The 25,359-nt window shown below is 38.6% G+C and overlaps 1 protein-coding gene across 1 annotated transcript in view; it reads left to right on the plus strand.

Moving 5' to 3' along the window:
- Nucleotides 1–25,359, plus strand: part of crim1 (cysteine rich transmembrane BMP regulator 1 (chordin-like)) — a 440,400-nt gene that overhangs the window by 199,732 nt on the left and 215,309 nt on the right. Inside the window, exons 3-4 of the mRNA XM_002936373.5 lie at nucleotides 14,287–14,529; nucleotides 20,884–21,004. Of these exons, the coding sequence (XP_002936419.1) occupies nucleotides 14,287–14,529; nucleotides 20,884–21,004 (364 nt within the window). The remainder of the gene's footprint in view (nucleotides 1–14,286; nucleotides 14,530–20,883; nucleotides 21,005–25,359) is intronic.

The raw sequence follows: 25,359 nt of genomic DNA on the forward strand, positions 1-25,359 counted from the left end.
TGGACATGGTTTTAGTTGTGGGGATGGGGATGGACTGAAATTATTGTTCAGACTAGACATAACTTGAAATAACAACCTTTGACACAGTCTTATTAGTTTATACTCACAGAAAGCCTTTCATAAACTTTTCTATTTAAAACCTGTTGATCTTTCAAAACCTTTTAACCTGCAATTACCAAATAACAACAAATCTCATAAATTGCTCACTCGCAGACACATCTTTAGCAGTGTGAAAAGTCATCACCAGCATAAAAGGTCTTAAAGTACTGTGATTTTCACCATCTGTTATAAATACCTATTTCTGAGAGGTTTTGGACCTTGGTTAAAAGATGTCACTTTCCTTTTGTAGCATAGAGCTTCAGAATTACATACACAGTTACGGTCACATACAGAAGCATGACTTTATCAAAAAGGCTATACTTATTACAGCCTGAAAGTTTTTTGTTTTTGCTTTCATTGTTACAATTTGCATTTTACTTTTCTTTCTTGAAATAAATAAAGATAAAAAACAATGATGCCCCCCAAATGGTTATACAATAGAAAGGAAGATTGCACCTAAGAAGATTGTCAGATAAACCCTGGGCCGGTGCAATTTTCTGTTAACAAGAACTGGCCCGGGGGTATCAGGTAAGCTATTGCAATCACTGTGGGGAGTCTAACGTTTAGCACCCCCCAGTAATTTAAACTTTCCTTCTCCTTTAAACATCTTGTCAATTTGGGTATTTTCTATAAATAGAGTAGGGCAGGGCCAGAACTAGGGGGCCTACCCTAGGGCGCAACACTTGGGGGGCACAGGGCACAAACCTCTTCTGCCTAGTTACCCTTAGTTCTGGTCATTCTTTACCTCTGGAGGCTCCGGAGAAAACTTCTGCGCCCTACCAGAAAAAAAGGCAGAGGCAGGAGAAGACAGCTCTCTTGAACTCTTAAAAAACTCTCACGAGAGTTCGGGAAAGCTGTCATGCCCTGCCTCTTCCAGTCCCCTGTGGGGCACAGTGAACCAATAGCCTTGCCTAGGGTGCAATAGTAATTAGGCCCTCCCCAGGTGTAGGGTTAGATATTGTATACATATACGGCAATTCACTTATTTTCTTTCCCTTCCGACAATTTCTCAGTCACTTTGCTAATTAATCCTATTAAAGGTTTAAAAACTTCTAGTAATATCAACAGTGAAGCTCAGGATCTCAGGACTCTGTCCTAAATACTTTGCTTTAAAAATAGGTAGCACCTCAACTTTAAAGCTTACAAATATACTGTTCTGTAATAGAAGAATAGAAATAAGTATTTGCACTTTCCTTTGCAAATATCACTTTTGTATAAAAAAAAAAAATAATAATTCTGTTTCACAAATGGTTTGTTAATGTTTTCAGGTCTGGATTTGTGACAAGGCCACAAAGGCCTGGGCCTAGGGCGGCAGAAATTTAAATGCCACCCAGCCACACTGAAATTTTGCCTGCATACGGAGCAATGGGGACCGGACGTGCAGAAACTTTAGCACGTTCTCTCCCCACTGCTCCATATCAGTTAAAGGGTGGAGGGAGGGCGGGGTCATTCGGTCGAGGTGGACGGGCAGCGGAAGGGGGTGGCCTCGGGGTGCCCTATTCAGAATCTGGCCCTGAATGCTTTTCTACAGTTGTTTAGTTGCTCAACCTAATTTTTTTTTCTGGTTGCAAACAACACACGCTTGCTGTAAATCAATGAGATTTTGCCTTCACTGGGTGGCTGATTCCAGCATGAGTCAGTAAGTTGCAGCATTCTACTGCTAGCTGAGTGTTTTGCACCAGGAAAAAGGTTGAAGAAACTCACAGAAATGCCATTTATAACTTAAAGATAAGGCAAAAATAATAAAAACTTTCAGCCTAATTTACAAATATAGGTACTAAATTGCACAAGTGTAATTGTCCATTTGCTTGCATTTTCTCCTGCTGGTCATACATGAGCTGATGTAAGCTGCTTATTTGATCCTTTTAGATCGAGTGTGCAGCTTGGGTTTAGGGACCTCCTGATAGCGTACCCAATCAATATCTGCCAGTAAATCAGCCAGATATTTACCTGGAAGGCTTAAAAATCTTATTGAGTGATATCTATCAGCCTTAATAGGCTACGGTATGTTCTGATTGTTTGTTCCTGGCCAACAATTGGCTCAGCCTGATTTGACCCAGTAGGCGGAAAATTGCTTGTTTGGCAACTTCTTCAAAGGTGTATGGTCAGTTTTATTGGTTGCTATGGGCACCGGCACTTGTGCCATTTAGCACCTAACTTTGTAAAGATCCAAAAAGGAAATATTAAGCATGCTTTACAGTTTGGGGGGCTGGTTAATATCAATAATGGTCCTCCTTTAACTTGGTGACCTTTAAACACAAATATAAAATTAGCCAGGTGTGCTGATATCAGTACATATTTCATACATGTCTTTTTAAATTTACACATTATTAAGTACAAGTAAAATGTAACAATGTTCCCAGGACAAATATCATTTAAACCTATATATTCCTATATATATTTTCATCAATACATGATAATGCGTTTTTAATCAGTAACATTAAGATATTGTTAAAGGTATTATAATATCTCTGGTCTTGAATATCTTTAACATTTTTGAATCTAGAAAAAAGGGGGAGTTGGGGTCCCACAAATGTGCAAACTACGACCTTTTAATCTCTGTACCTTCTTGGTGGGTCCTTAAGAACTTCACTCTGCTCAAAGCCCATTGTAAGCAGTGTGGCGTGTGAGCAAAAGTTTTTCTTAGCATTGCCCTTAAAGGAGAATGCAAGTCAAAATGTAAAAAACATACTGCCCAATAGTCCTCCTATTGTTTAGTAAAAATGCCACACTTTTGGCTCACCTAATCAAATATTTACTCAGTCACACTTACTTCACATTTTCTAGAACAGGCAGCCATCTCTAAAAAGGTATTCTCCCTTCCTTTCCCTTCTTGCTTCATACTGCACATGTGTTTCATTCCCTCCCCCCCTCCCCTCTGCCAGATCTGCTTCTAATTGGCTGGTGGGCATGTGTAGCTCAGAACAGGAGACAGGATCAAGTTACACACATGCTCAGAGAATAGGAAGGCTGCCGCTGGCACCTACAGGAAGAACAAAGAGATTTCAGTGATGTCACTGTAGGCTTCACACTGCTGTAGGCTGCCAGCACCATATCTCAGAGAAGCAAGCAGGGATCTGTGAATTTCGATATGCAGTAAGTACTTAAAAAGAATGCCTTTAGACTTACTTTTAATTTATATTAACCTTTTATTGTCCTTTATATAGAAGTGCCCGTATTTTATACTATGGATTCTTTGAAGGGGTAGGCCTTAAATCTGATAACCTACAGTTAGGCACAGTGTGTCTCTTTCATCCTGGACTTCATATGGAATAGCACTACCCATCTGCCGACAATACAAATGAGGCTTTTCAATTATTTACAGCTTTATCTTTCAAATAAACATCAGTGGAAAGAAGAACTTTGCAGTTGCTGAAGGTGGTTCGCCAAACATTTTTTATTTTTCATAAAGGAAAACATGAGAGTTTGTACAGGCTGTGATGGCTTCTTGGATATAGAGGTGCTTGCAGGTGATGCCTAACCTTCTGTGAGCCTCTGTTTACTAATGTCCCTTGTTAATTGACCTGCAGGCATTTTCTCAGCTTCTACCTGCCAAGGCTGAACATTGATCATGCTTTCTTTATAAGCAAAGATCTGACACTGCAAGTTGCTCTGAGGCTCACAGCGCTCTGATAGTCTCTTCTCGCTTTCCTCCCTTTCTTGATACAGTGCTTCATTCTAACAGAGATAGGAAGAAGGACTTCCTTCTGGAATTACTTGAATCCACCAGATTCATACATTGTTCAGTTTGGCCGTCACCCGAGCAGCTGGCTAGCACTGAGATATTAAGCCGTATATCTTCTGTCTGCCAAAACCTTCCAGTAAGATCAAGCAAATTTTTGTTTCCCTGATAATGTAGAACAGACATTTTTATTAGGACTATTTCCCAGAATAATATTGAAAAGTCTATTTTTATGTTAAACTTTTAAGTTTTAGCGGTCCTGCATAGTAAAGTGTTCTATACTTTGGCCTAATAATTAAAATATTTCTCCTTTTCATTTCTGAGATCAAGCAGTGCCATGTAATTAGATATAACCTATACATATCCTTGACATTACATGTTTGATTCCATAGATTAATTTTAATTATCTCTTGGGCAATCGTTTTTGCTAAATTCTGTTATTGGGAATCATTATTCACAGCCACTTAGGCTTAATATATATTTTTCTTCATTATGTGAGGGTTATGGACTTTAGACCAAAGGCACAACAGTAATAGCAAGAAAATATGCAGAATAGCAAAGTGTGTTTTTTTGTAGCTGTAGCTCTACAAGTTGGAGTTATCTCATACTGAAAGGCATGTATGTCAAACTGCGTGGAATCCTGGTACAGATATGGGATCTATTGTCCAGAATTCTTGGAACCTGGGATTTTCTGGATAAGGGATCTTTCCATAATTTGGATCTCCATAACTTATGTCAACAAAAAATAATGGAAACATTAATTAAATTCAATATGATTATTTTGCCTCCTGTAAGGATTAATTATATCTTGGTTGGGATCAAGTAGAAGGTACTGTTTTATTATTACAGAGAAAAAGGAAATCATTTTTTAATATTTGAATTATTCGCTTATAATGGAGTCTATGGGAGAATGCCTTCCGGTAATATCGAACTCTCTGAATATCTGGTTTCCGCTTAATGGATCCCATACCTGTAATTTGTTTTTAAATTAATGCCCAAGCCAAAAGCTAATGATGTTATTAATTTTTTTTTACGTCACCAGATGTGCCAGTGTTGGTTTTGGATTCTCAATATGATCACACCTGGGGGCCCATTCACTAAAGTCTGATTTTTTGGGGCTTAAAATCACGATTTGGAAAAAATTCGGAGTAACCACGATAATTTCTGATGTTCTAAAATGTCAGGAAAATGCTTTTATTGGTCGTACAAAATATCGTAATTGCCTTCCGAAAGTCACAAAATTTTGGAATCTGAAACGTTCATAAACAGTACAAAAGCCTTTCTGGCTTTGAAACCTTCAATGTATGATTTTGGAAGCCTCCCATAGGACTCAATGGCACTTGACAGATCAAACTTGGCGAAAAGAGAGTCACGTACCAAAGCTTGAATGAATTCCGAATTGGTTGTAGTCATTGTGAAGAGTACGACTGTTTCGTGGAACTTAACGAAAACCATGAAAAAGTTGCGGAATTTTAACGGAATTATTGTGGACTTTACAAATTGTTCGATAAGTTAGAAAAAATACATTTTATCTCATAAGTACTTAATCAAGGTTTTGTAAATGGGCCCCTTGGTGTTTTCACCACAGTCAGCTCTGTGGTGTAGCTACTTACAAGAGGCACAGAGCAGTGTTCAACATCAGACTGGCCAACTGGGATACCAGGAAAACTCCTTTTAGGCCCAAGTGTCAGTGGGCCCTCTTGCTCCTAACCATTTGATCTATTTCGTGGTCATTCCCTAATTCCGTGTGGCAACAAAGAGGTAAAATAGACAGAAGAATATATTATAGTATGTAAAGCAAAGAGATTAGAAGAATAAAGAGTTTGGAGACTAGGAAAAATAGTTTGGAGAGTAAGCCTATTATCTATGGTTTCCTGGTTGCTCCTGGCATCCCTGTCTGACATTGGCAGTATTACAGTGTATTTCCACTCTACACGAGGGCCGTGTCCCTGTGCCACCATTACTGCTGATTGGAAAGGTTTACGGAGATACAGAGCTTCACCAAGTATCATATGTGGTAAAGTTGAAACTCACTGATTCCAAGCTCTGTACATATGAAGCTTTTCAGGTAAAGCTTAGTGACTGCAGTGGGGAGCCCTTTCCACTGAGTGTCTCGTCTGAGACTGTCTTTATTTGAAGAGCACTTTTAAAAGCTTTTTCCTAGTTTTTATAGCCAAATGTACATTATAGTAGCACTGTGTACGGAGATTGGAAGACTTCCTTATTTTGATCAATAGCCCGTCTGGCAGTTCTATTTATATTATCCCTTGCTGCTTCTGAAAGTTTAGACTCACTGATTAAGTTACTTGTTTGATATAGCAATAAATATTATGCACAGCCAGCAGTGGCTCCTTATATAGGAAGTGAACAGCAAACATTGGGATAGCATTGGGAAACCAAAGAACTGTTTGCTTTTCTAAACACTTCAGTTATGCCCTGTAACTAGTTAGCCTTCCCTTTGCAAACTGTGTAAGGATCTTGTGACATTCAGCCACAGTGTGCCAATGTTCCTGGCCGACAACTGCATTACTGGCAGATATGTTTCTCATTACATTAAAATAACACTTTTCTTAACATAATTATCTCTTTTTGGATATATAAAATGTGTTTTTTTTATTTTTTGAAGAATGATTTATGGATTTCTTTATATTTAAATATTTCCCCTGTTAGTTGCCAATAAGCACTTGGGTTGTTATCAAAAGGTGACACTGACACCCTAAAACTTATAAAATCCATGCCAAACATTTTTCACCACTTCTATAAACTCCCATCATGTTTCGCAGTTATATCCCAGCTTGTGCCAAAGAGCTTAACAGTTTTAAGCCCTATGTTTGCCATTTTATTCTTTGTATTCAAAATAATATGTAATACACATCCCCCAAACATAAGCTATGGGAGATCATGCAAAGTTCTAAATGCTTATATAAAAAAAGCAGCTACTTGTAACAGCGACAATACTGATAATTTAGTGATGATTGTCTCAACATGTGTTTTAGCAGAGGCAATTCTCAGTATTTTCTATGGCAGGGTATTTTCTGGCATTTAATAGCCGTGATAAGTAGCTGTTATTAAGTAGCTCCATGTGTCTTTGCCCTTTTACACAAATAATTCTATTGATTTCCTTTTTCTTTGTGATTATAAAAGATTACCTTGTACTTGATCCCAACTAAGATATAAATAATCCTTATTGGAGGTAAAGCAGTCCTATTGGATTTAATTAATATTTAAAAGATTTTTTTAGTACACTTAGGGGCACATTTACTAAGACACGAATTCTAATCCGAATTGGAAAAATCCATTTGGAAAACGAACATTTTGTGACTTTTTCGTATTTTTTGCGATTTTTTCGGCGCCTTTACGACTTTTTCGGAAATTGTCTCGACTTTTTCTTTACCAATATGATTTGCGCAAAAAAACGCGAGTTTTTCGTAGCCATTACGATGCGCTCGTATCTTGTCGCGACTTTTTTGTATTGAGCGCTCGTAAGCGGCGGGTGAAACTTTCAGACTTAGCATGATTTTGGAAGCCTTCCATAGGACTCAATGGCACCCTGCAGCTCCAACCTGGCCCAAGGAAAGTCTCCCATAGGGCTCAATGGCACTCTGCAGCTCCAACCTGGCCCAAGTAAAGTCTCCCATAGGGCTCAATGGCACTCTGCAGCTCCAACCTGGCCCAAGTAAAGTCACCATACTGAAGCTTGAATGAATCCGAATCTTTCGTACTCGGCACGAAGGCTACGAAAAAGTCGCAACAAAATACGAGCGCATCGTAACGGCTACGAAAAACTCGCGTTTTTTCGCGCAAATCGTATTGGTAACGAAAAAGTTGCGACAATTTTCCGAAAAAATCGCCAAATACCGATCATTACGAAAAAAACGCAATTGGACGCATTCGGCCAGTTCGTGAGTTCGTAAATGGGCCCCTTAAGGTATGGAGATGCAAATTACGGAGAGACCCCTTATCCAGAAAACCGCAGGTCCCGAGCATTCTGGGTAACAGGTCCCATACTTATACACTGAAAGGAAGGCCAAAAGTTCATATTTTTAAATCAGGTATGTTGGGAGGTATGAGAGGAAGGCAAATTATACGGCAGCAGTTCATGCACTGCACTGTTCCCAGTATTTTATATCTCCCTCTACTCTCTATGGTGATATATCTTTCTGTTCTATAATATATATATTTCTCTACTTTCTATGATGATCCATTTCTCTACTCTCTACATGATGATGGATTTGATACAGATTCTGTACATCTTACCCTTTTTCTTCATCTAACATTTACTTTGTGAAAGTAAAAGCGCAAATATTACAATTAGCCCAACTTAAACTGTGCTTAATCATGATCACTTTTGTTGTTTGTAAAGCCAGTACTGAATATGTTTCGATACAGCTGACAGTAAATCATGTTGTTCTCTTCTTTTCTTTGCATTTACAATGCACTTCAGTTTTGTCAGACAAAAGCCCACTCTTTGCACAACCCTCTGCCATATTTTTAATGGGCCTTTTAAACTTTTTCTTCTGTGAGCTTTCAAAGCAAATGCATCTCTTTCATGAGCGAATGTTTTATTTCGGAACGGAGAAACACACTCCACAACTCAGGGCTGTTTCTGATGCTCTGCTTACAACACGCTCTGGAATATGAACAGTTTGGAATTCAATTTTTTTTTTCATTATGTCCCTGATCTGTGATGTTCTCCTGTTTCCATCTCATTTGCTACTCATTTCAGAATGCATTAGTGAGAGGGTCTAGTGACGTCTGCCTTAGCCCAAGTTTTCAGCGTTCATGTAAAATAACAATGCTGCTATTGGTGTATGAATCACTGCCAATAATAGATATTTTCCTGTTGCCATGACTGGCTTTACATTTTGGAAAATATCCGTTTGATGGATAATTACGATTTTAAAAGTAAAGCTTTTGTTGAACCGTATAAACAACAAAGTTTGTGTCAAAGTCATTCATAAAGTGAATATTATATATTATTGCTGCTTACTGCTTCGAAAATATACTAGAAAAGTACAGGCCAACAGTATAGCTATTAGTGTTCTGTAATCCGCAGCAACCTTTGAAATGGGTAATCGGCATGAGTAATAACCAGGTGAATATGTTGTATTTTTGTTGTATTCATAAATTGTGTTCATCATTAATTTCTTTTTAGTTTTCTTAGACAGTAAAGCATTCCAGCATTGCTTATAATGGGAATGACATATTTTAATATGTGTTTACATACAAGCAGAAAAGTGCAATCATTGTGCATCCTCTTTGTGTACCGTTGCACTGGTGTCTATTGTTATAGGGATCTAAACCCCAAAATTAATGTAAACTTAAATCATGGTGCATTTGGATCGCTTTTGCAAAGTCCAAGCCCAAGCTGCTGCCTACCTGCTTCCTCACCCTGTATAGGCTCCTCCCTCTGGGGGTCATTTATAAACACTGGGCAAGTTTGCTCCTGGGCAGTTATCCATGGCAACCAATCAGAAGTTTGCTTTCATTGTTCATCTTGCAGCTGGCATAAAACAGATAATAACTGATTGGTTGCTATGGGTTACTGCCCAGGTACAAATTTGCCCAGTGTTTATATATGAGCCCTATATCTTGAGGTCTACAGGTATGGAACTCCTTTATGGCACAAGGGTGTAAGCACAGGGCTCTCTTTGTGCTTTGTGCCTCTAGGTTTGTAGCTGAATCCCCCTTAAATAAAGGGCATGTAAGTGCAAACCCATGTGGCTTCCTTTACCTTTTGAGTAAAAAAAACATGGAGCTAATATTTTTACACTTTTTGCTCTTTCAGTAAATAAACACTACTTTCTTGCAATTAATATCAGATCATATTACAACATTGTAGCTGCCAAGCTGTTTAATATTCAAGTGCTTTTTAAATGCAAAAATGCAGACAAGCAATGTTCTCTACATACAGGCACTTACTATAAAAGTGTGTATATTCCTCTTAATAATATAATTGCACAGCTAGCTTACAGTAAACAGTTTTGTGGGTTTGCAACTGTGCTGGTCTTTGCAGTTTTCTTTGATTTTAAATTGACCTCAGAATTCATGAATAATATTGCACTTTTCGTGCCCATATATCTCAGTCTTTGTCTTGCCTTAATCAAAACAAGATGATGCCTTGGTTATATATATAACATCCAGAATGTTGGTTTCAGATCATTGCAAAAACACAGCTACCAGGAATTAAGGCTCACAGTTAGCAGCTAACAATGTGAAATATATGAAATCATTTTAAATGCATGCTGCTTCTATTTTTATTATTATGTCCCTGTGTCTAAAACGTTGTTCTACCTGGAAATATGAGCACTAAAGGAACACTAAATTTAAACCATTTCTTTTTGTAAAAGAGCCAAAAAGTAAAATGAAATATATGTGCTGCAGTTTTTTCAGGACTAAATATACTGAAGGGTTTGTTTATGGATAAAGAAACTTCTCTTAATCACATCTCGCTAAGCAAACAACAATGGCACAAGTAGAAAACGTTGAAGTTAGAAAACTAGGAGATATTGATCTTAATGGTTTCGCATCATTTTCCATACTCAACAACAACATTACTACTGTGGTTTGAATAAACTCCATCAGCATGTTCACCTACAACACTTGTCTTCACTTCTCAAGATATACAGTGAAAAAACAACCTGTGTACATCAGTGTAAATGTGATACTGATAAACAGGTGCTTTTTAGTGACAAGGTGTGATTTTTTGATCAACCAAGATAAAGTAAAATTAACCAAGGAGTTGAAAAACATGGCTTGCACAGATGCTTCTTGGCATGGAAATGCTGTAATGAAAATATCAATATAATTCCATAAAATAGTCTTAGCACTGTTAAAACTACTTACACCTCTTCAGCCATTGCTACTGTAGCAGTGATATCACCAATGTAGCACGCATGGCTAAAAAGGTGTGAGAGAGCCCATAGTACTGAGTGTGAGAGAGCATTTACACTTTATTTACTTTGTAAAGAACTTCAGCAGAACTTCAGCAGAATGTTGCAGCAGTCAAGAAAGCTATATATATAGTAAAGAGGATCACATACCGCATATTGTAAATTATAAGGGTTTAAGAAGTCACTGACTAGTGATGATTATCATTGCTACCTTAAGGTGGCCATACGCGTAGCAATTACGATCTTTCCTGCTACCATCGGTCGCAGGAAAGATCGTGCATTTCCCACACTGATGTTCAGGGCTGAATCGTCAGATATGGTGGTAGAAACAATAGGAATTCTACCTCCACCTGCAAATTCAGCCCTGAACGCAGATTTTGTTCAAAATCTTTTAAGCTGGCCAATCGACGAGACAACCAACCTGAAGCCTTTGCGATTTCGGTCTTCTCATCAATCTGCTATACACACCGGATATCATATGAAATGGGATTTTGTACGTTATCATTAGTGATGGGCGAAAAGTTTCGCCAGGCATGGATTCGCGGCGAATTTCCGCGTTTCGCCATTGGCGGATTGTTTCGCGAAACGGATGAAAAATTTCGCCGCGGAAAAATTCGCCGCACGTCCAAAAATTGTCGCGGCGTCAAAAAAAGAATAGTCGCGGGCGACGAAACAAGAGCCGCGCGACGAAACAAGAGCCACGGGCGACGAAACAAGAGCCGCGGGCGACGAAACAAGAGCCGCGCGACAAAATAATAGCTGCGGGCGACGAAACAACAGCCGCGGGCGACGAAACAAGAGCCGCGCGATGAAACAAGAGCCGTGGGCGACGAAACAAGAGCCGCGGGCGACGAAACAAGAGCCGCGCGACAAAACAAGAGCCGCGCGACAAAACAAGAGCCGCGGGCGACAAAACAAGAGCCGCGGGCGACGAAACAAGAGCCGCGCGACGAAACAAGAGCCGCGGGCGACGAAACATGAGCCGCGCGACGAAACAAGAGCCGCGCGACGAAACAAGAGCCGTGCGCGACAAAATAATAGCCGCGGGCGACAATTTTTTTTGTCGCACGACATTTTCGCCGCTTCGCGAATTTTTCGCCGTTTCGCGGATCTTTTCAAAGATTCGCGAATTTTTCGGCGAAGCGAAACGGAACAGATTCGCTCATCACTAGTTATCATTGGTGCGTGCATGGCCAGCTTTACAGCGTTGTGGCCTAGGTTTGATTCCAGTACCTATCTGCATGGTGTTTGTATGTTGTTCTTATGTCTGCATAGGTTTTCTCCTGGTACTCTGGTTCCTGCCACACTCCAACAAACTGGGTTGTTGACTGATCTAAATTATGTAGAGAGAGAGAGTACCGCACAAGCAGGGACTTAATATACATAATTTAGATCAGTCAACAACCCAGTTTGTTGGAGTGTGGCAGGTACTTTGTCTCTATATTTAGTTTATTTTGACCAGCACCTGGGTAGTTAACTACATATTTAGGGTTGTGCTCCTCTCTGCACCTGTATATATATAAATAAATGATAGCAAAAAAGGAGAATTTGTGCTTACCACTACATTTTAAACCATTAGGCGTGCAATGACCTCTTATCTTTGTCTATATAAATATATATTAGAATATATATAGTCACCAAAAAATGTACTGTTGGGGTTTTGGTGACAAATATCTTGGGTCCTAAGCCCCTTGCTGTGCTTCTCATTCTGCTGTGACCAAAATATCTACTGTGCCTTATCCCTAAAAGCTCTAAAAGTTGGATATATGTTTTACTTTTTCTGAGTGAAATATAATTTTGTTTTAATTTCACAGTAATATGTTTTTCTGCCTTAAACGTGATTTTTTGATACTGGTCCTGCTGACTTAGCTCGTTTCCCTCAAGGGCAAAACATACCCATGCTGAACCTGTTAACCTGAGAGGTAGCTCCTATTAGCATATATATTGCTATGATCATCATTATTAATATTAATGACTTCAGGTATCACCATTTGCGCTTGTCAGCTTAATTGCAGGTTCAGGGCTTGCCATGGCTGTGCTGCTTGTCATAAATGAGCTGATAAAAAGATTTCTTTGTTATAAGTTTGAGAGTAGGAAAATTGGATTGTTTCAATGACCAGCAGCCACTACACTTTAATAAGCCTATCTCAAGTAGCAGGTCAGAGAAAAGCCAACAACTTATTAGTGTAATTGACTCGGAAAAAAATCAGTAACCTTAAACTATCCACTGTCCTTATTTGTATTCTAGGAAAACAAAATGTTCCTGGCTTTTTACTGTGAGCAGTGACTTTAGACATAACTCAAGCTTATCTTTTTGACAAATGATTTGGTTATAATTGCTCCAAAAACAGTTTATGCACCATCTTAAGCCGCCGTGATTAATCATATTTAAAAAATCACGCTTCGTTTAAAAGATGTTACAATTGTTTGCCCTTTATCACTGTAAAAATAGTTTTGGTTGATAAAAAGACATTAAGGCTAAGAGAGAGAAAGAGAGGAGAAGGTTTTCACAACCTTCTGCTATATTATATCACTTATCTTATCATTTAAAGGGGAATAATATCCCCCTTTTGACATGAGCTCCTTCAGTTTGACTTATGTAAGTCATTATAGGTATGGGACCTTTAAACCAGAATGCTTGGGATCTGGGGTTTCCAGATAAAAAAAAATATGTAAACATTAATTAAACCCAATATGATTGTTTTGGCTCCAATAAGGATTGATTTGATCGTAGTTGGGATCAAGTACACAGTACTGTTTTATTATTCCAGAGAAAAAGTTCAAATTCATAATTATTTGATTGAAATGGAGTCTATGGGAAATGGCCTTCCAGTAATTCAGAGCTTTTTGGGTAACGGGTTTCTTGATAATCCCATACCTGTATTTTTTGTTAATCAGTTTTTTTTTTTAAATCAGTATTATTTATTTGGCTTATAATAAAGTTTTGAATGTATTTCAGGCTGCTTCTTAAAAACTTGCAGTGCACCTTGGTGTTTATTTCCAGTGGTGCCATGTGCAGCAATAGATATCAGAAATGTAGAATCTAATTTTAGTATGTATGTGGGCTTGTCTGCATGGCAGAAGCGCCACATAATTGCTGCTTTATTGATGGTGATCCATATCTATAACTAGAGTTGGCTACACACAGCAAGGTTTCCTGACTTAATACACAGGGCTTGATATGAGTATTGAGTAGAGTTGCCTCCTCATTCTGCATGTGTAATAATGCATTTCTGCAGTTTCTATCTTTGATTATCTCAGTTTGACTCTTAGCAGATGAAACCAAAATGTACCATATGGGAGTGAGCAACCCATGACTTGACTAAATATCACATTTACTGGCTTTTGTGAGGCTTTTAATCCAGACACCCTCAGCACTGATAAAAAATATATAATCCGCATGGAAAAAAACTACAATATTCATGTATTCATACTCTTTTAAAAGTCTTTTAGATCAGCATATTCCAACTGGCATAATCTTAGATGGTCATAGTGTTGCTTGTTGTTGTTGAGTTGCAGCATCTAATTGTAAAAATGGTGCTTTACTATTGGTCAGGAGTACCGCTGTAAATTTTCTATCATCTGACCCTATCCCTTGTTCTTTTTATGCAGAGGAGAGGCCAGACTGCTCAGCAGCTCGGTGTGAGGTACAGTTCTCCCCGCGTTGTGCTGAGGACTCCGTTTTAATAGAAGGCTATGCCCCACCTGGTGAATGCTGCCCACTGCCAAGCCGATGTGTATGCAATCCAGCGGGATGTCTAAGGAAAGTTTGCCAGCCTGGTTACTTAAACATCTTGGTATCCAAAGCATCTGGCAAACCTGGGGAATGCTGTGACCTTTATGAATGCAAACCAGGTAAAACTCTCCTGCTCAATAATCTGTATATTCATTGGTGTCTGTTTACCCTTACCCTATAGTTAAGTATAGTTTTTTGTTTTTTTTTAAAGTGATTTGAATAATAACACTTAATGGTTTATCTTCCCAAAACGCTATGCTGGATAACCACATGGATCCTAAATGATACAGTAACATCTTGGCCCATGTTCCTACCCCTTTCTGCCCAGGTACACCCCCACCCCTGCTGTGCTCCTTACTCAACTGCTTCAGACAAGATGGGAGGTCTTCTGGTGAAGATTCTATACATTTCAATAGAGCGGGGACTTAGGGTGACACCCAAAATATATGGATTGAGATGTCTGGAAGTAAATTGTGGATATATACCAGTGGATTCTTTTTGCCTGCATTTAGAAATGTATTTAATTCAATCTTTCTACTGTTGCAAATATGTAATAGAAACAGTACAATATTTGTAATATGTGGCTTACCAGATACTCTGTTAGTCAGACCCTAAATGCTTTGAACAGAAGTTTGAAAACAACAATGGTAGTTTTCTCCTTTAATAAGTTCATTCAGAAAGATTATTGACTGTTTGTTATAAAAAATTTAAGAAGACCATACTAGCCAGTCTTCTGCACTTTTCCAACAAATGGCCACAGGCAGAATGGATGAAGAGTGTGCAAGCTGCCACCCACACAGTATGGCTTCAGAATCTTTTGTGCAAAAATGATCAGAAGAGCAGGAAGTGCTGTGGCTCCTCTTCATTCCTCATCTGCTGCAGACGCAACATGATCTGACCAACATGGTCAATCAGCAGATGAAAACCTTAGTTTTAAGCTGGATCAGCAAGCCAGCACAGATGATCTCACAAAATACCATTTGTCATTGCCCTTAGGTTTTAGGCTGGGACTGCGACCCTTTTGACGCAACTGCACCATGCGTCATGCTGCTAATTTTTGTCACTGTAAATTTATGGAGCAATTTCGCGAAAAAGTTCACCAATGTCGAAAGGCAGAATTTTGCAGAGAATCCATGCGGGGCAAAAAAATCCGCTCATCACTAATAGTAATCATTCAATAAAATTTCAGTCAACTCTTGTTTTGGAAATATCTTTCAAAGTCTAGAAGTAGAATTTATCTGTAATCTTCTTACAGGAGAAGGAAAGTTAAAATCACTGGAGGTGCCAAATGTTAGGCAACCCCCAATGATAATAATTTCTTACCTGATACACCAGGCCAGTGTTTCTGTTTGTCGTGTGCCTGGGGTACTTCTCTAGGAGCACCACATTACAATCCTTTTCCACATCTTTGGTCTTCCTTTCGACCCTGGGCCAAGTGTGCTTACCCAGGTGAGCGAAAAGCCAATTGGTGATTCCAAGTTCAGCTTTCCACTCTACCGCACATGCAGTATGAGAAGGTGGAAGAAGCCGAAGAAGATGACGGTGGTTGACTCCTACAGAAGTACCTTAGGCTGGAGCAGGAGCACTGGGATACATTCCTTGTCTGCGAGTTAAAATGAAATATCTAGTTGCTATGGGCTCCTAGATCTGGAGCAAATTTGCCCATATTATGGCAAGTAAAAAAATGTAACAGTTGTCAGTAATGTAATTGCTGGATGTTCTAAATGACTTATCACTTGGTATATTACATGCTATAGTTTTCTAAATAATAATACAACAGTCTAGAAGTTAACTTCACTCCATAGGAACATTTGATTGCTGTTTCTCAGCGTGTCTTCAAGTTCACAGTTTCTCTGAATCACTGAAATACGTGTGAAGTTTTCTTGTCTGATCTTCCTGTATGGATTGCTATCACATTAATTTACAGTTACAGATGCTGTCTCAGTGAATGCTAAATGAATCAGTCAGAAGGCTTTTAATGTTTACTGCATACATCATATAGTACAAGCCAGGAAAGACTCCCCAACTGGCAGAACATGTGGGGGGGCATGTTTTATAAACTCACACACAACAGTGTTACATTTACATATTCATTTCTCAAGTTGAATACAGACATAGCATCATAATTACAGTTTTGCATTGTACACCTATAAGTGTACCTGTAATCATGAAAAACTACAACTACAAATAGAAGTGAAAATCAGGAATCTTTACTAGTTCACGCCTATATTTTGTGTATTAGTAACATACGGTATATGTCCTTGACATTTTGGGGTATATTTATAAAGGTGTGTAAAAAAATTGTATTAAGTAACCAGTGTCGGATTGGGCTGACAGGACACCAGAAAAAACCCCAGTGGGCCCTACTGACCCAAGCTCACTCCTTCTTGGACTCTCCCCATTTCCCCGAACACAGCTGCTATCTTATGGTGAAGGGAGGTGATGTGATGCCAAGGGGTTGGGCAGAGGCCTGAAGAAGGGCCCTTGAGTTTGCAAAGGGGTAATTTAATTCACAGTTCAGGTGGGCCCGGACGCCCCAGTCCAACTCTTTGAGTAACAACAGACATTGGCTTTTGCCATGCAGATTTGTAAAGCTGTGCAATGATTTTCTGGAAATGTATATAAAAAGTGTATATGCGAAAAAGAGTTATTCTTTCATCCATTATCACATGTCATTATGAAAGGTTTAGAGTGATGTAAAATAATGGTGTCATTTTTGGTGTTAGTCCGTATAAATACACCACTTAGCACTTTGTAATGGATTATTGCGATGCCTGGTGTTCATTTTAAATATTTTACACCTATTTCTAAATATTCCTTTCTAACCTTACGGTTTGTATTTGTTTAAATGTACATCACGCTGCCGACCTCACCATTCAATGGGAACATGTCAGTGTTAGTAAGCAAGCACAATCACAGTGATCTTTGGCTAAAAATGTTCCTTCAAACTGCCTCCAGCCCAGCATTTCATTGAGACACAGAGAGCCAAAGAATAGAGAGAGACACTTCCATCTTTCACACTGATCTGGAGGTGGTGGGATCATTCTATAGCAGTGATCCCCAACCAGTGGCTCGTGAGCAACATATTGCTCACCAACCCCTTGGATGTTGCTCCCAGTGACCTAAAAACAGGTAGTTATTTTTGAATTCCTGGCTTGGATGCAAGTTTTGCTTGCATAAAAACCCAGTATAATGCCAAACAGGGCCTTCTATAGGGTGACAGTCCACATAGGGGCTATTAATTAGCCAATTATTGCTTTTATTGGCACCATCAGGAACAATTTTCATGCTTGTGTTGCTCCCCAACACTTTTTCATTTGAATGTGGCTCACGGGTATAAAAGGTTGGGGATTCCTGTTCTATAGGATAGAGTACAAATGTATTACTGAATTATTCTACTACCTCCACTAATAATAAGGATCCTGGGCTACTGGCAACTAAACCATGTCAGAGTGTATGAATAAGTGCGATGGGCTGGTGGCAGCTTGGTTGCACTTTTTCATAAAATTACTTCACCCTTAAAATGCATAAGAGATAGATGTTAATAAAAGTTATTGCTTGCTAAATCCAAAAAAAGCAGTGTTGTAATTTTTATAGTAGGGTCACTTGAAACACCAAAGGCCTCATTTATGAATCCCACAGGCACAAGCGGAAGGGGCACAAAATTGTAACCATAGGTCCCATCAACAGTCCCATCAACTTTAAACTGAGAAAATGTACCATTTTTAAGGGAAAAATATGTTGATTCAGAATTTCATGGTGTCAACAAATCCCAAAAAAGTTGGGACAAGTAGCAATAAGAGGCTGGAAAAAGTAAATTTGAGCATAACGAAGAGCTGAAAGACCAAATAACACTAATTAGGTCAATTGGCAACATGATTGGGTATAAAAAGAGCTTCTCAGAGTGGCAGTGTCTCTCAGAAGCCAAGATGGGTATAGGATCACCAATTCCCACAATGTTGCACAGAAAGATAGTGGAGCAATATCAGAAAGGTGTTACCCAGCGAAAAATTGCAAAGATTTTGCATCTATCATCATCAACTGTGCATAACATCATCCGAAGATTCAGAGAATCTGGAACAATCTCTGTGCGTAAGGGTCAAGGCCGTAAAACCATACTGGATGCCTGTGATCTCCAGACCCTTAAACGACACTGCACCACAAACAGGAATGCTACTGTAAAGGAAATCACAGAATGGGCTCAGGAATACTTCCAGAAACCATTGTCAGTGAACACAATCCACCGTGCCGTCCGCCGTTGCCAGCTGAAACTCTACAGTGCAAAGAAGAAGCCATTTCTAAGCAAGATCCACAAGCTCAGGCGTTTTCACTGGGCCAGGGATCATTTAAAATGGAGTGTGGCAAAATGGAAGACTGTTCTGTGGTCAGACGAGTCACGATTCGAAGTTCTTTTTGGAAATCTGAGACGCCATGTCATAGTGGACCAAAGAGGACAAGGACAACCCAAGTTGTTATCAACGCTCAGTTCAGAAGCCTGCATCTCTGATGGTATGGGGTTGCATGAGTGCGTGTGGCATGGGCAGCTTGCATGTCTGGAAAGGCAGCATCAATGCAGAAAAATATATTCAGGTTCTAGAACAACATATGCTCCCATCCAGACGCCATCTCTTTCAGGGAAGACCCTGCATTTTTCAACAATATAATGCCAGACCACATTCTGCATCAATCACAACATCATAGTCTGCAGTCCAGATCTTTCACCTATAGAACATTTGGCGCATCATAAAGAGGAAGGTGCGACAAAGGCCCAAGACGATTGAACAGTTAGAGGCCTGTATTAGACAAGAATGGGAGAGCATTCCTATTCCTAAACTTGAGAAACTGGTCTCCTCGGTCCCCAGACGTCTGTTGAGTGTTGTAAGAAGAAGGGGAGATGCCACACAGTGGTGAAAATGGCCTTGTCCCAACTTTTTTGGGATTTGTTGACACCATGGAATTCTGAATCAACATATTTTTCCCTTAAAATGGTACATTTTCTCAGTTTAAACTTTTGTTCTGTGATTTATGTTCTATTCTGAATAAAATATTAGAAGTTGACACCTCCACATCATTGCGTTCAGTTTTTATTCACAATGTGTTTAGTGTCCCAACTTTTTTGGAATCCGGTTTGTACACAGAATTACAAAGAACACACAACACAAAGGACCTGTACGTTATTGAGTTTATGAAATATATATTATTTTAGCAGAGGAAGCAGTTTGTCAGTCATTATAGAGACAGTATTACAGAATACTGTGTAAACACTGATTACTATAGATAAACATGTTACCTCAATGAGTGAGTTATAACTGGCCACAAAAAGTCCAAACTAACTAGCTGGATTGCAAATTTGCCCGGTCCATATGCAACACTGAGGCCAGAGTTATATATTAATTCTCGCATCAGTCAGAAAAGATGTTCAAAAGGCATAAGGGGTCATTTACTATGAGCCCTGACAGAAATGCAAGACCAATAAGGGGAAAAAGCATGACTATGTACTACCCCTGCCCACCTAGGGCTTAATATTTGTGTGCATTGCTTATTATAGACTAGCAGTGCTTTACTACATTGCCTAATAGCATTACAGTGTAGGCACAGTTCTCTATCTGCCAAGTGCCAACCTTACAGTCCCCTCTGGTAAAATGTGACAGTCAAGCTGTATCTGTATTTTTGTTGTTTTTTCTTAAATGCAAAGAACCCAAACTTTTTTTTACAATGAGTAAAATCATCTTAATACAACATCCTCGCTGTATTTAAACACTGGTAGCGCAGTGACTTTTTGCCATGTTTTTCCCCTAGTACGTCAAGGGCTTACAGGATAATGTGTCATTGATGGAGACACGTACTATGAACTATAAAGAAAAATGTTGAGATTGCAAGGCTGTAAGGCTACAAGGCTTAGCATTGTTATCCAAACCTATTGATAACTTGACATTCTGGCATCTTTTTCCAAAGCGTATATCATTCTCTATTGAAAATATGTCATAGTTGTGAGGGAGAAATGAGATGTGAGTTTCAAAGAAATCTATACTTAGCAATATTTTTATGGCTTTATAAAGTGATGAGTTGAATGCTAATCTGTCATTAGAAAGTCATACTGTACCAGTGTCTCACATCAAAAATAATAAAGTGCAAATTGACAGAAATGGAAAATGTTGGACTTAGGAAATTATACAAGAAAAGGTAGAAATAGAGGTATATTTTTGCTGAAAAAATAAATCAAAGAGTTGACCAGTGGGAAATGGTTGCTGATTACAATAAAGGAAAACTAAGGGAAAAAATGCAAACCTCTGTCCATTTATTGGCTGATATAACCTAGCATGCATGCATGTTATTGGTTTGTGCTGACCCTTATAGGGGTGCTAGAAGTAATTTTTTAAATTAAATCAAATAAATCTACACATATTTCAAAAATGTTAAAGGCTGCACTTCCCAATATTGGTCTCTTTAACATTCAATTGTTCTCTTTTAAGTTTTCAGTGTGGACTGCAGTACAGTGGAGTGCCCTCCAGTTCAACAGGTCATATGCCCATTGGATAGCTATGAGACGCAAGTCCGCCTTACAGCTGATGGATGCTGCACGCTGCCCACAAGGTTTGTCTTGAATGTGAACTTAGTGGTTAATTGTCTAAAAGAGTATTTTTAATCACTGCTTCATTGATATGTGGTGATCTGGGACATTGTCAGCATGGATAGCATTGGATAGCATCTTTTGGATGGCATTGATCCTTTATCGTGGATAGTAGAAGCCAACCACAGCAGTTCCTTTATCAAAGGAATATTGGTATATGTGATCCTATTTTGTTCCTAAATAAAGGCCTTGCTTCATTATACTGCAATACTTAAACTTCCAAGAAATGTATATCTTCACTGTCACCTCTAAGGTTAATGCCACATGTAGTGATTTGTCGTCCTCGAGAAATCGCCAGTCAAGCTGAAGACAAATCTGCTAAAAAATACCATTCTTTCCAGATCCATTAAAATTGCCAAATGTAAAACATTTTACATGCAGTGATCCTGGCTAATTATGAGAAATTTTGCTTGTAAAGTATTTTACACTGTGCAGGTAGAACTGATTTCTTGCAGTCAACAAATCTCCTCATGTACTATTGCCCTCAAGGAACAATATATATATACTGTATATATATATATATATATATATATATATATATATATATATATATATATAAGAAAGTCCACACGACAGCACCACACTCCAAAGATTGCTACCATGTAGCTGCCCCATTGCACGGAATACCATATAGATACCGAATCAAACACAACCAGCACCAAAGGTCTTGTGGTTGAAATAGATATTAGTGTATTATAATTGCATCTACAGCCAACATTTCGGTCCCTTTTGGGACCTTTTTCTGGTGCTGGTTGTATTTGATTCGGTATATATATATATATATATATATATATATATATAAAGCTGCCCAGATATGTATTGATATTGTTCTGACATGTGGCCCAGTCATTTCAATGATAGAATTATGAGTCATTTACTTGAAGACTCCTATTTTGCAAATATGATGATTATAGAAGAGATTTGTTGTCAAATGGGGCATACATTATAAAAAATGTACATTTTGTCTTTTATGTAAAAATGTTGCCTTTTCATTTCCAAACTGTAGGGCTCATTTACAAACCTTCGGCAGAGTCTTAAGTGCAACAAACAGGTGCAAGCCCAAAGTGCTGCACACTGCACCTCACACCTGATTTTTTATCTTGGTCATTATTTATTATTTGCAAATGATCCGTTAGTTAGACTTTCAACTTTTAGGGGCAGATTTATCAAAATGGGAGTTTAGAGCTACTCATCCCAATGGCCTTTTTAGAAGCATGTTTATCAGTGGGTGAAAGTTAGGTCTCACCATTTAATAAATAAGCTTCTAAAAATCCCATTGGAATGAATAGAACGTGGGTGAGTTTTTATGTATTAAGCTCTAAACTCACATTTTGATAGATCTGTTCCTTGAAGTCACAAAAATAGCACAAATTGAAAATAACAAGTTGTCTCTGCAGGGGCTCATGGCAGCAGCTGCCCCCACACCAAACAAGGCTCAAATTCTCCAGTATCCATTTTAACACTGATACCCCCTTGACACTATGTAGAATTACATTTGTTTTAACATGGTTCTTTCTTTCTTAATTAAATAAGAGATGCCTTAATGGAACCGTTTCCAGTTTAAGCCATTTAAAAATGATGCACTGATACACAATTGATACAGCTGAGAAATCCTAGGCCCATGTCCTAGTACCCCCAGGTTTTTTGTCTTTGGCTGAAGTGTAAATTGTATAGGTGCTGGGATTCTTAGGAAGAAAAATAGCTGAGGGGTTATCTCATCAAACTTGAGCTCAGGGAGTTCAGAGTTGCATTTCTGGCACTGTTCATTATTCTTTCTCCTTGAGTAAATTGCTTGGTTTTTCCCTCTACCTCAGGCACTAGACTTATAAAATAAGTTCTATAGAGCAGGGAGGACTCATAGCTGAGCAACACTCTGTATAATTAGTAGAATGGCATGATGATAATTAGAACAATATGATGATAATTATACTTTACTGCCTGTTTAGGACAAATAAATGTGGATAAATACAGAATATAAAGAAAACATGTTTTCTCTCTTAAGAAATCATAGATATAACACAGAGCATGACAATGAATGTTGTTAACTTATAAAGTTTCCCGAAATAACCCATTGGGCACAAGTCAAGTGTTCAAACAAAAGCAAATGTTTTTGCAAAAGTCTGCAGGTTACAGGCATTACAAAACTGCTTGATTCAGTAGGTTATTGAGTTTTTATCACTGGGGAAGCAGACAGTCTCAGTACAAATTAATGTCAAGTCTGCTTAAACACTTATTTAACAAATATTTTTAGTATAGAGCTTCTCACAGCAAAATACTTTGTATTATTCCAGCATATTTATGACACTATATGAAAGAAGTGTCAGTGCTCAGTAACAGGCCTTGTGCAGCTTTTCAGGTATGTTTTTACATTAAGAGCAGTAGCACACTAGTCGTCATGGAGATTAGTCGCCCGCGATAAATCTTCGGGCGACTAATGTCCTTCACGTGCCATGTGCCAAGAATGTAAACTGCCGGTGGGATGGCATACTCGGCCCTTCGGTTTTCCGAAGTTGCATCTCACCATTCGGGAAACTTAAGCAACGCGTATGCCATCCCCCGTGTACATTCTTGCCGGTGGGATGGCATTGCGGGGAAATTAGTTACTCGTGGTAATGAAGATTTATCAGAAGGGGGGACTAATCTCCCTGTGTGCCACTGCCTTAATCAAATTTATCAAAATGTGAGATTAGAGCTAACCATTAAAAAACTGACCCAATTTCAATTCATTCCTATGGGATTTTTAGAAGTGTATTTATCAAATGGTGAACTTTAACTTTCATCCACTGACAAACACACTTCTAAAATCCATAGGAATTAACAGAGTGCTTTTTTGTGATAAACTGTTAACTTACATTTTGATAAATTTGTCCCTAAAGCTTAACAAATGATCCTCAATAAAGTTGACATAAGCATAGAAAGGGATTGGGCCAGTCTAGACCATTCTACTGAATGAAACTGAGGATAGGCCCTGGAGAGGAGAGCTTCAGATTATAATAAACAAGGGATACAAGGGTTGCACACTTTACACCACATCCCAAGGTCTGAAGGGAAGAGGCAAAAGGGAGGGGCAAGGACCCCTAATTATTGACGGCACCTGGGGACCACCAGTTGTTAAACCCAAAGGATGACTGGGATTGCAACTGCTCCCACCCATGAATTCTGCAGCTGATTAGCATTACGAGTAGCTCATTTTGAACCTCAATCTCAGCTCATACCGCTGCTGAGTTACTGAATTAGGCTGAACTAGCTAAGTGAATGGTTTTTTTTATTTTTTTAAATGTGTAGTTAAACTGCCTTGAGTACTAAGGAGAGAACACAGATAAAATGTACAAAAGAAAAAAATAATGAGTAACGTTTTATTTATCTCTGCAGTGTTCTCTCTCTGATACAAAGAATACTGGCTCATGCCCATACAAGTAATCAGCAGCAGTTTGCTAATAGAGTAAAAGAAAGTTCTCCATGGGGGTCTAATGATTAGGTAAATCACTGCTACCAGGGAGAAGAAAATCAGGCTTTTGAATCATGGGGGACAAAGAGAAATTCCACAGTATATTTATATATATATATATATAAGAGGGGCCTGGATGAGTTTTTGAACAAGCAGAATATCCAAGGCTATTGTGATACTAATATCTACAGTTAGTATTACTGGTTGTATATATATAGTTTATGTATGTGAGTGTATAGATTGGTTAGTATAGGTTGTGTGCTGGGTTTACTCGGATGGGTTGAACTTGATGGACAATGGTCTTTTTTCAACCCTATGTAACTATGTAACTATGTAACTATAGAGAGAGAGAGAGAGAGAGATTGAGAGAGAGAGAGAGAGAGAGAGAGAGATTGAGAGAGAGAGAGAGAGTAACTGGGATTATGTTTTCTGGTTAACAGGAAAGAAAAACTGCTTGTAGCAAATACGTAATCCAAAATAATCAAGTATGGGGATTTTACAATCCATTAATCATCTCCCAGACAGATTTATAACCGGATTGTTAATAGCCTAATTTCATAACATTCTGCTACAGAAGCTCTAGGGAGAGTTTAAGGGCCCAGTGGTAGGTAAATCTTAAGCCTAATAGCAACAAGACAGAGGAAAGGTACTCTCTGGAGAAAAGGAAAGAGACAGGAGATAAATACCTATAAAGGCTTGCAATTAAAGCATCAGTCCTTAGTATTATAGTTGGGTTTAACTCCAAATATAACTTCTTAAAAGACACAATAAAATGTTTTAGATAAGATGTTGTTCTCAGTATGGGGTTAAAAAGCTCCTAATACAAATCATTTGCCCTGTCCCATGAGGATTGAGACCAGTACAGTGTAC

This window comes from Xenopus tropicalis, chromosome 5, assembly GCF_000004195.4.
Source record: "Xenopus tropicalis strain Nigerian chromosome 5, UCB_Xtro_10.0, whole genome shotgun sequence".
Taxonomy (NCBI): domain Eukaryota; kingdom Metazoa; phylum Chordata; class Amphibia; order Anura; family Pipidae; genus Xenopus; species Xenopus tropicalis.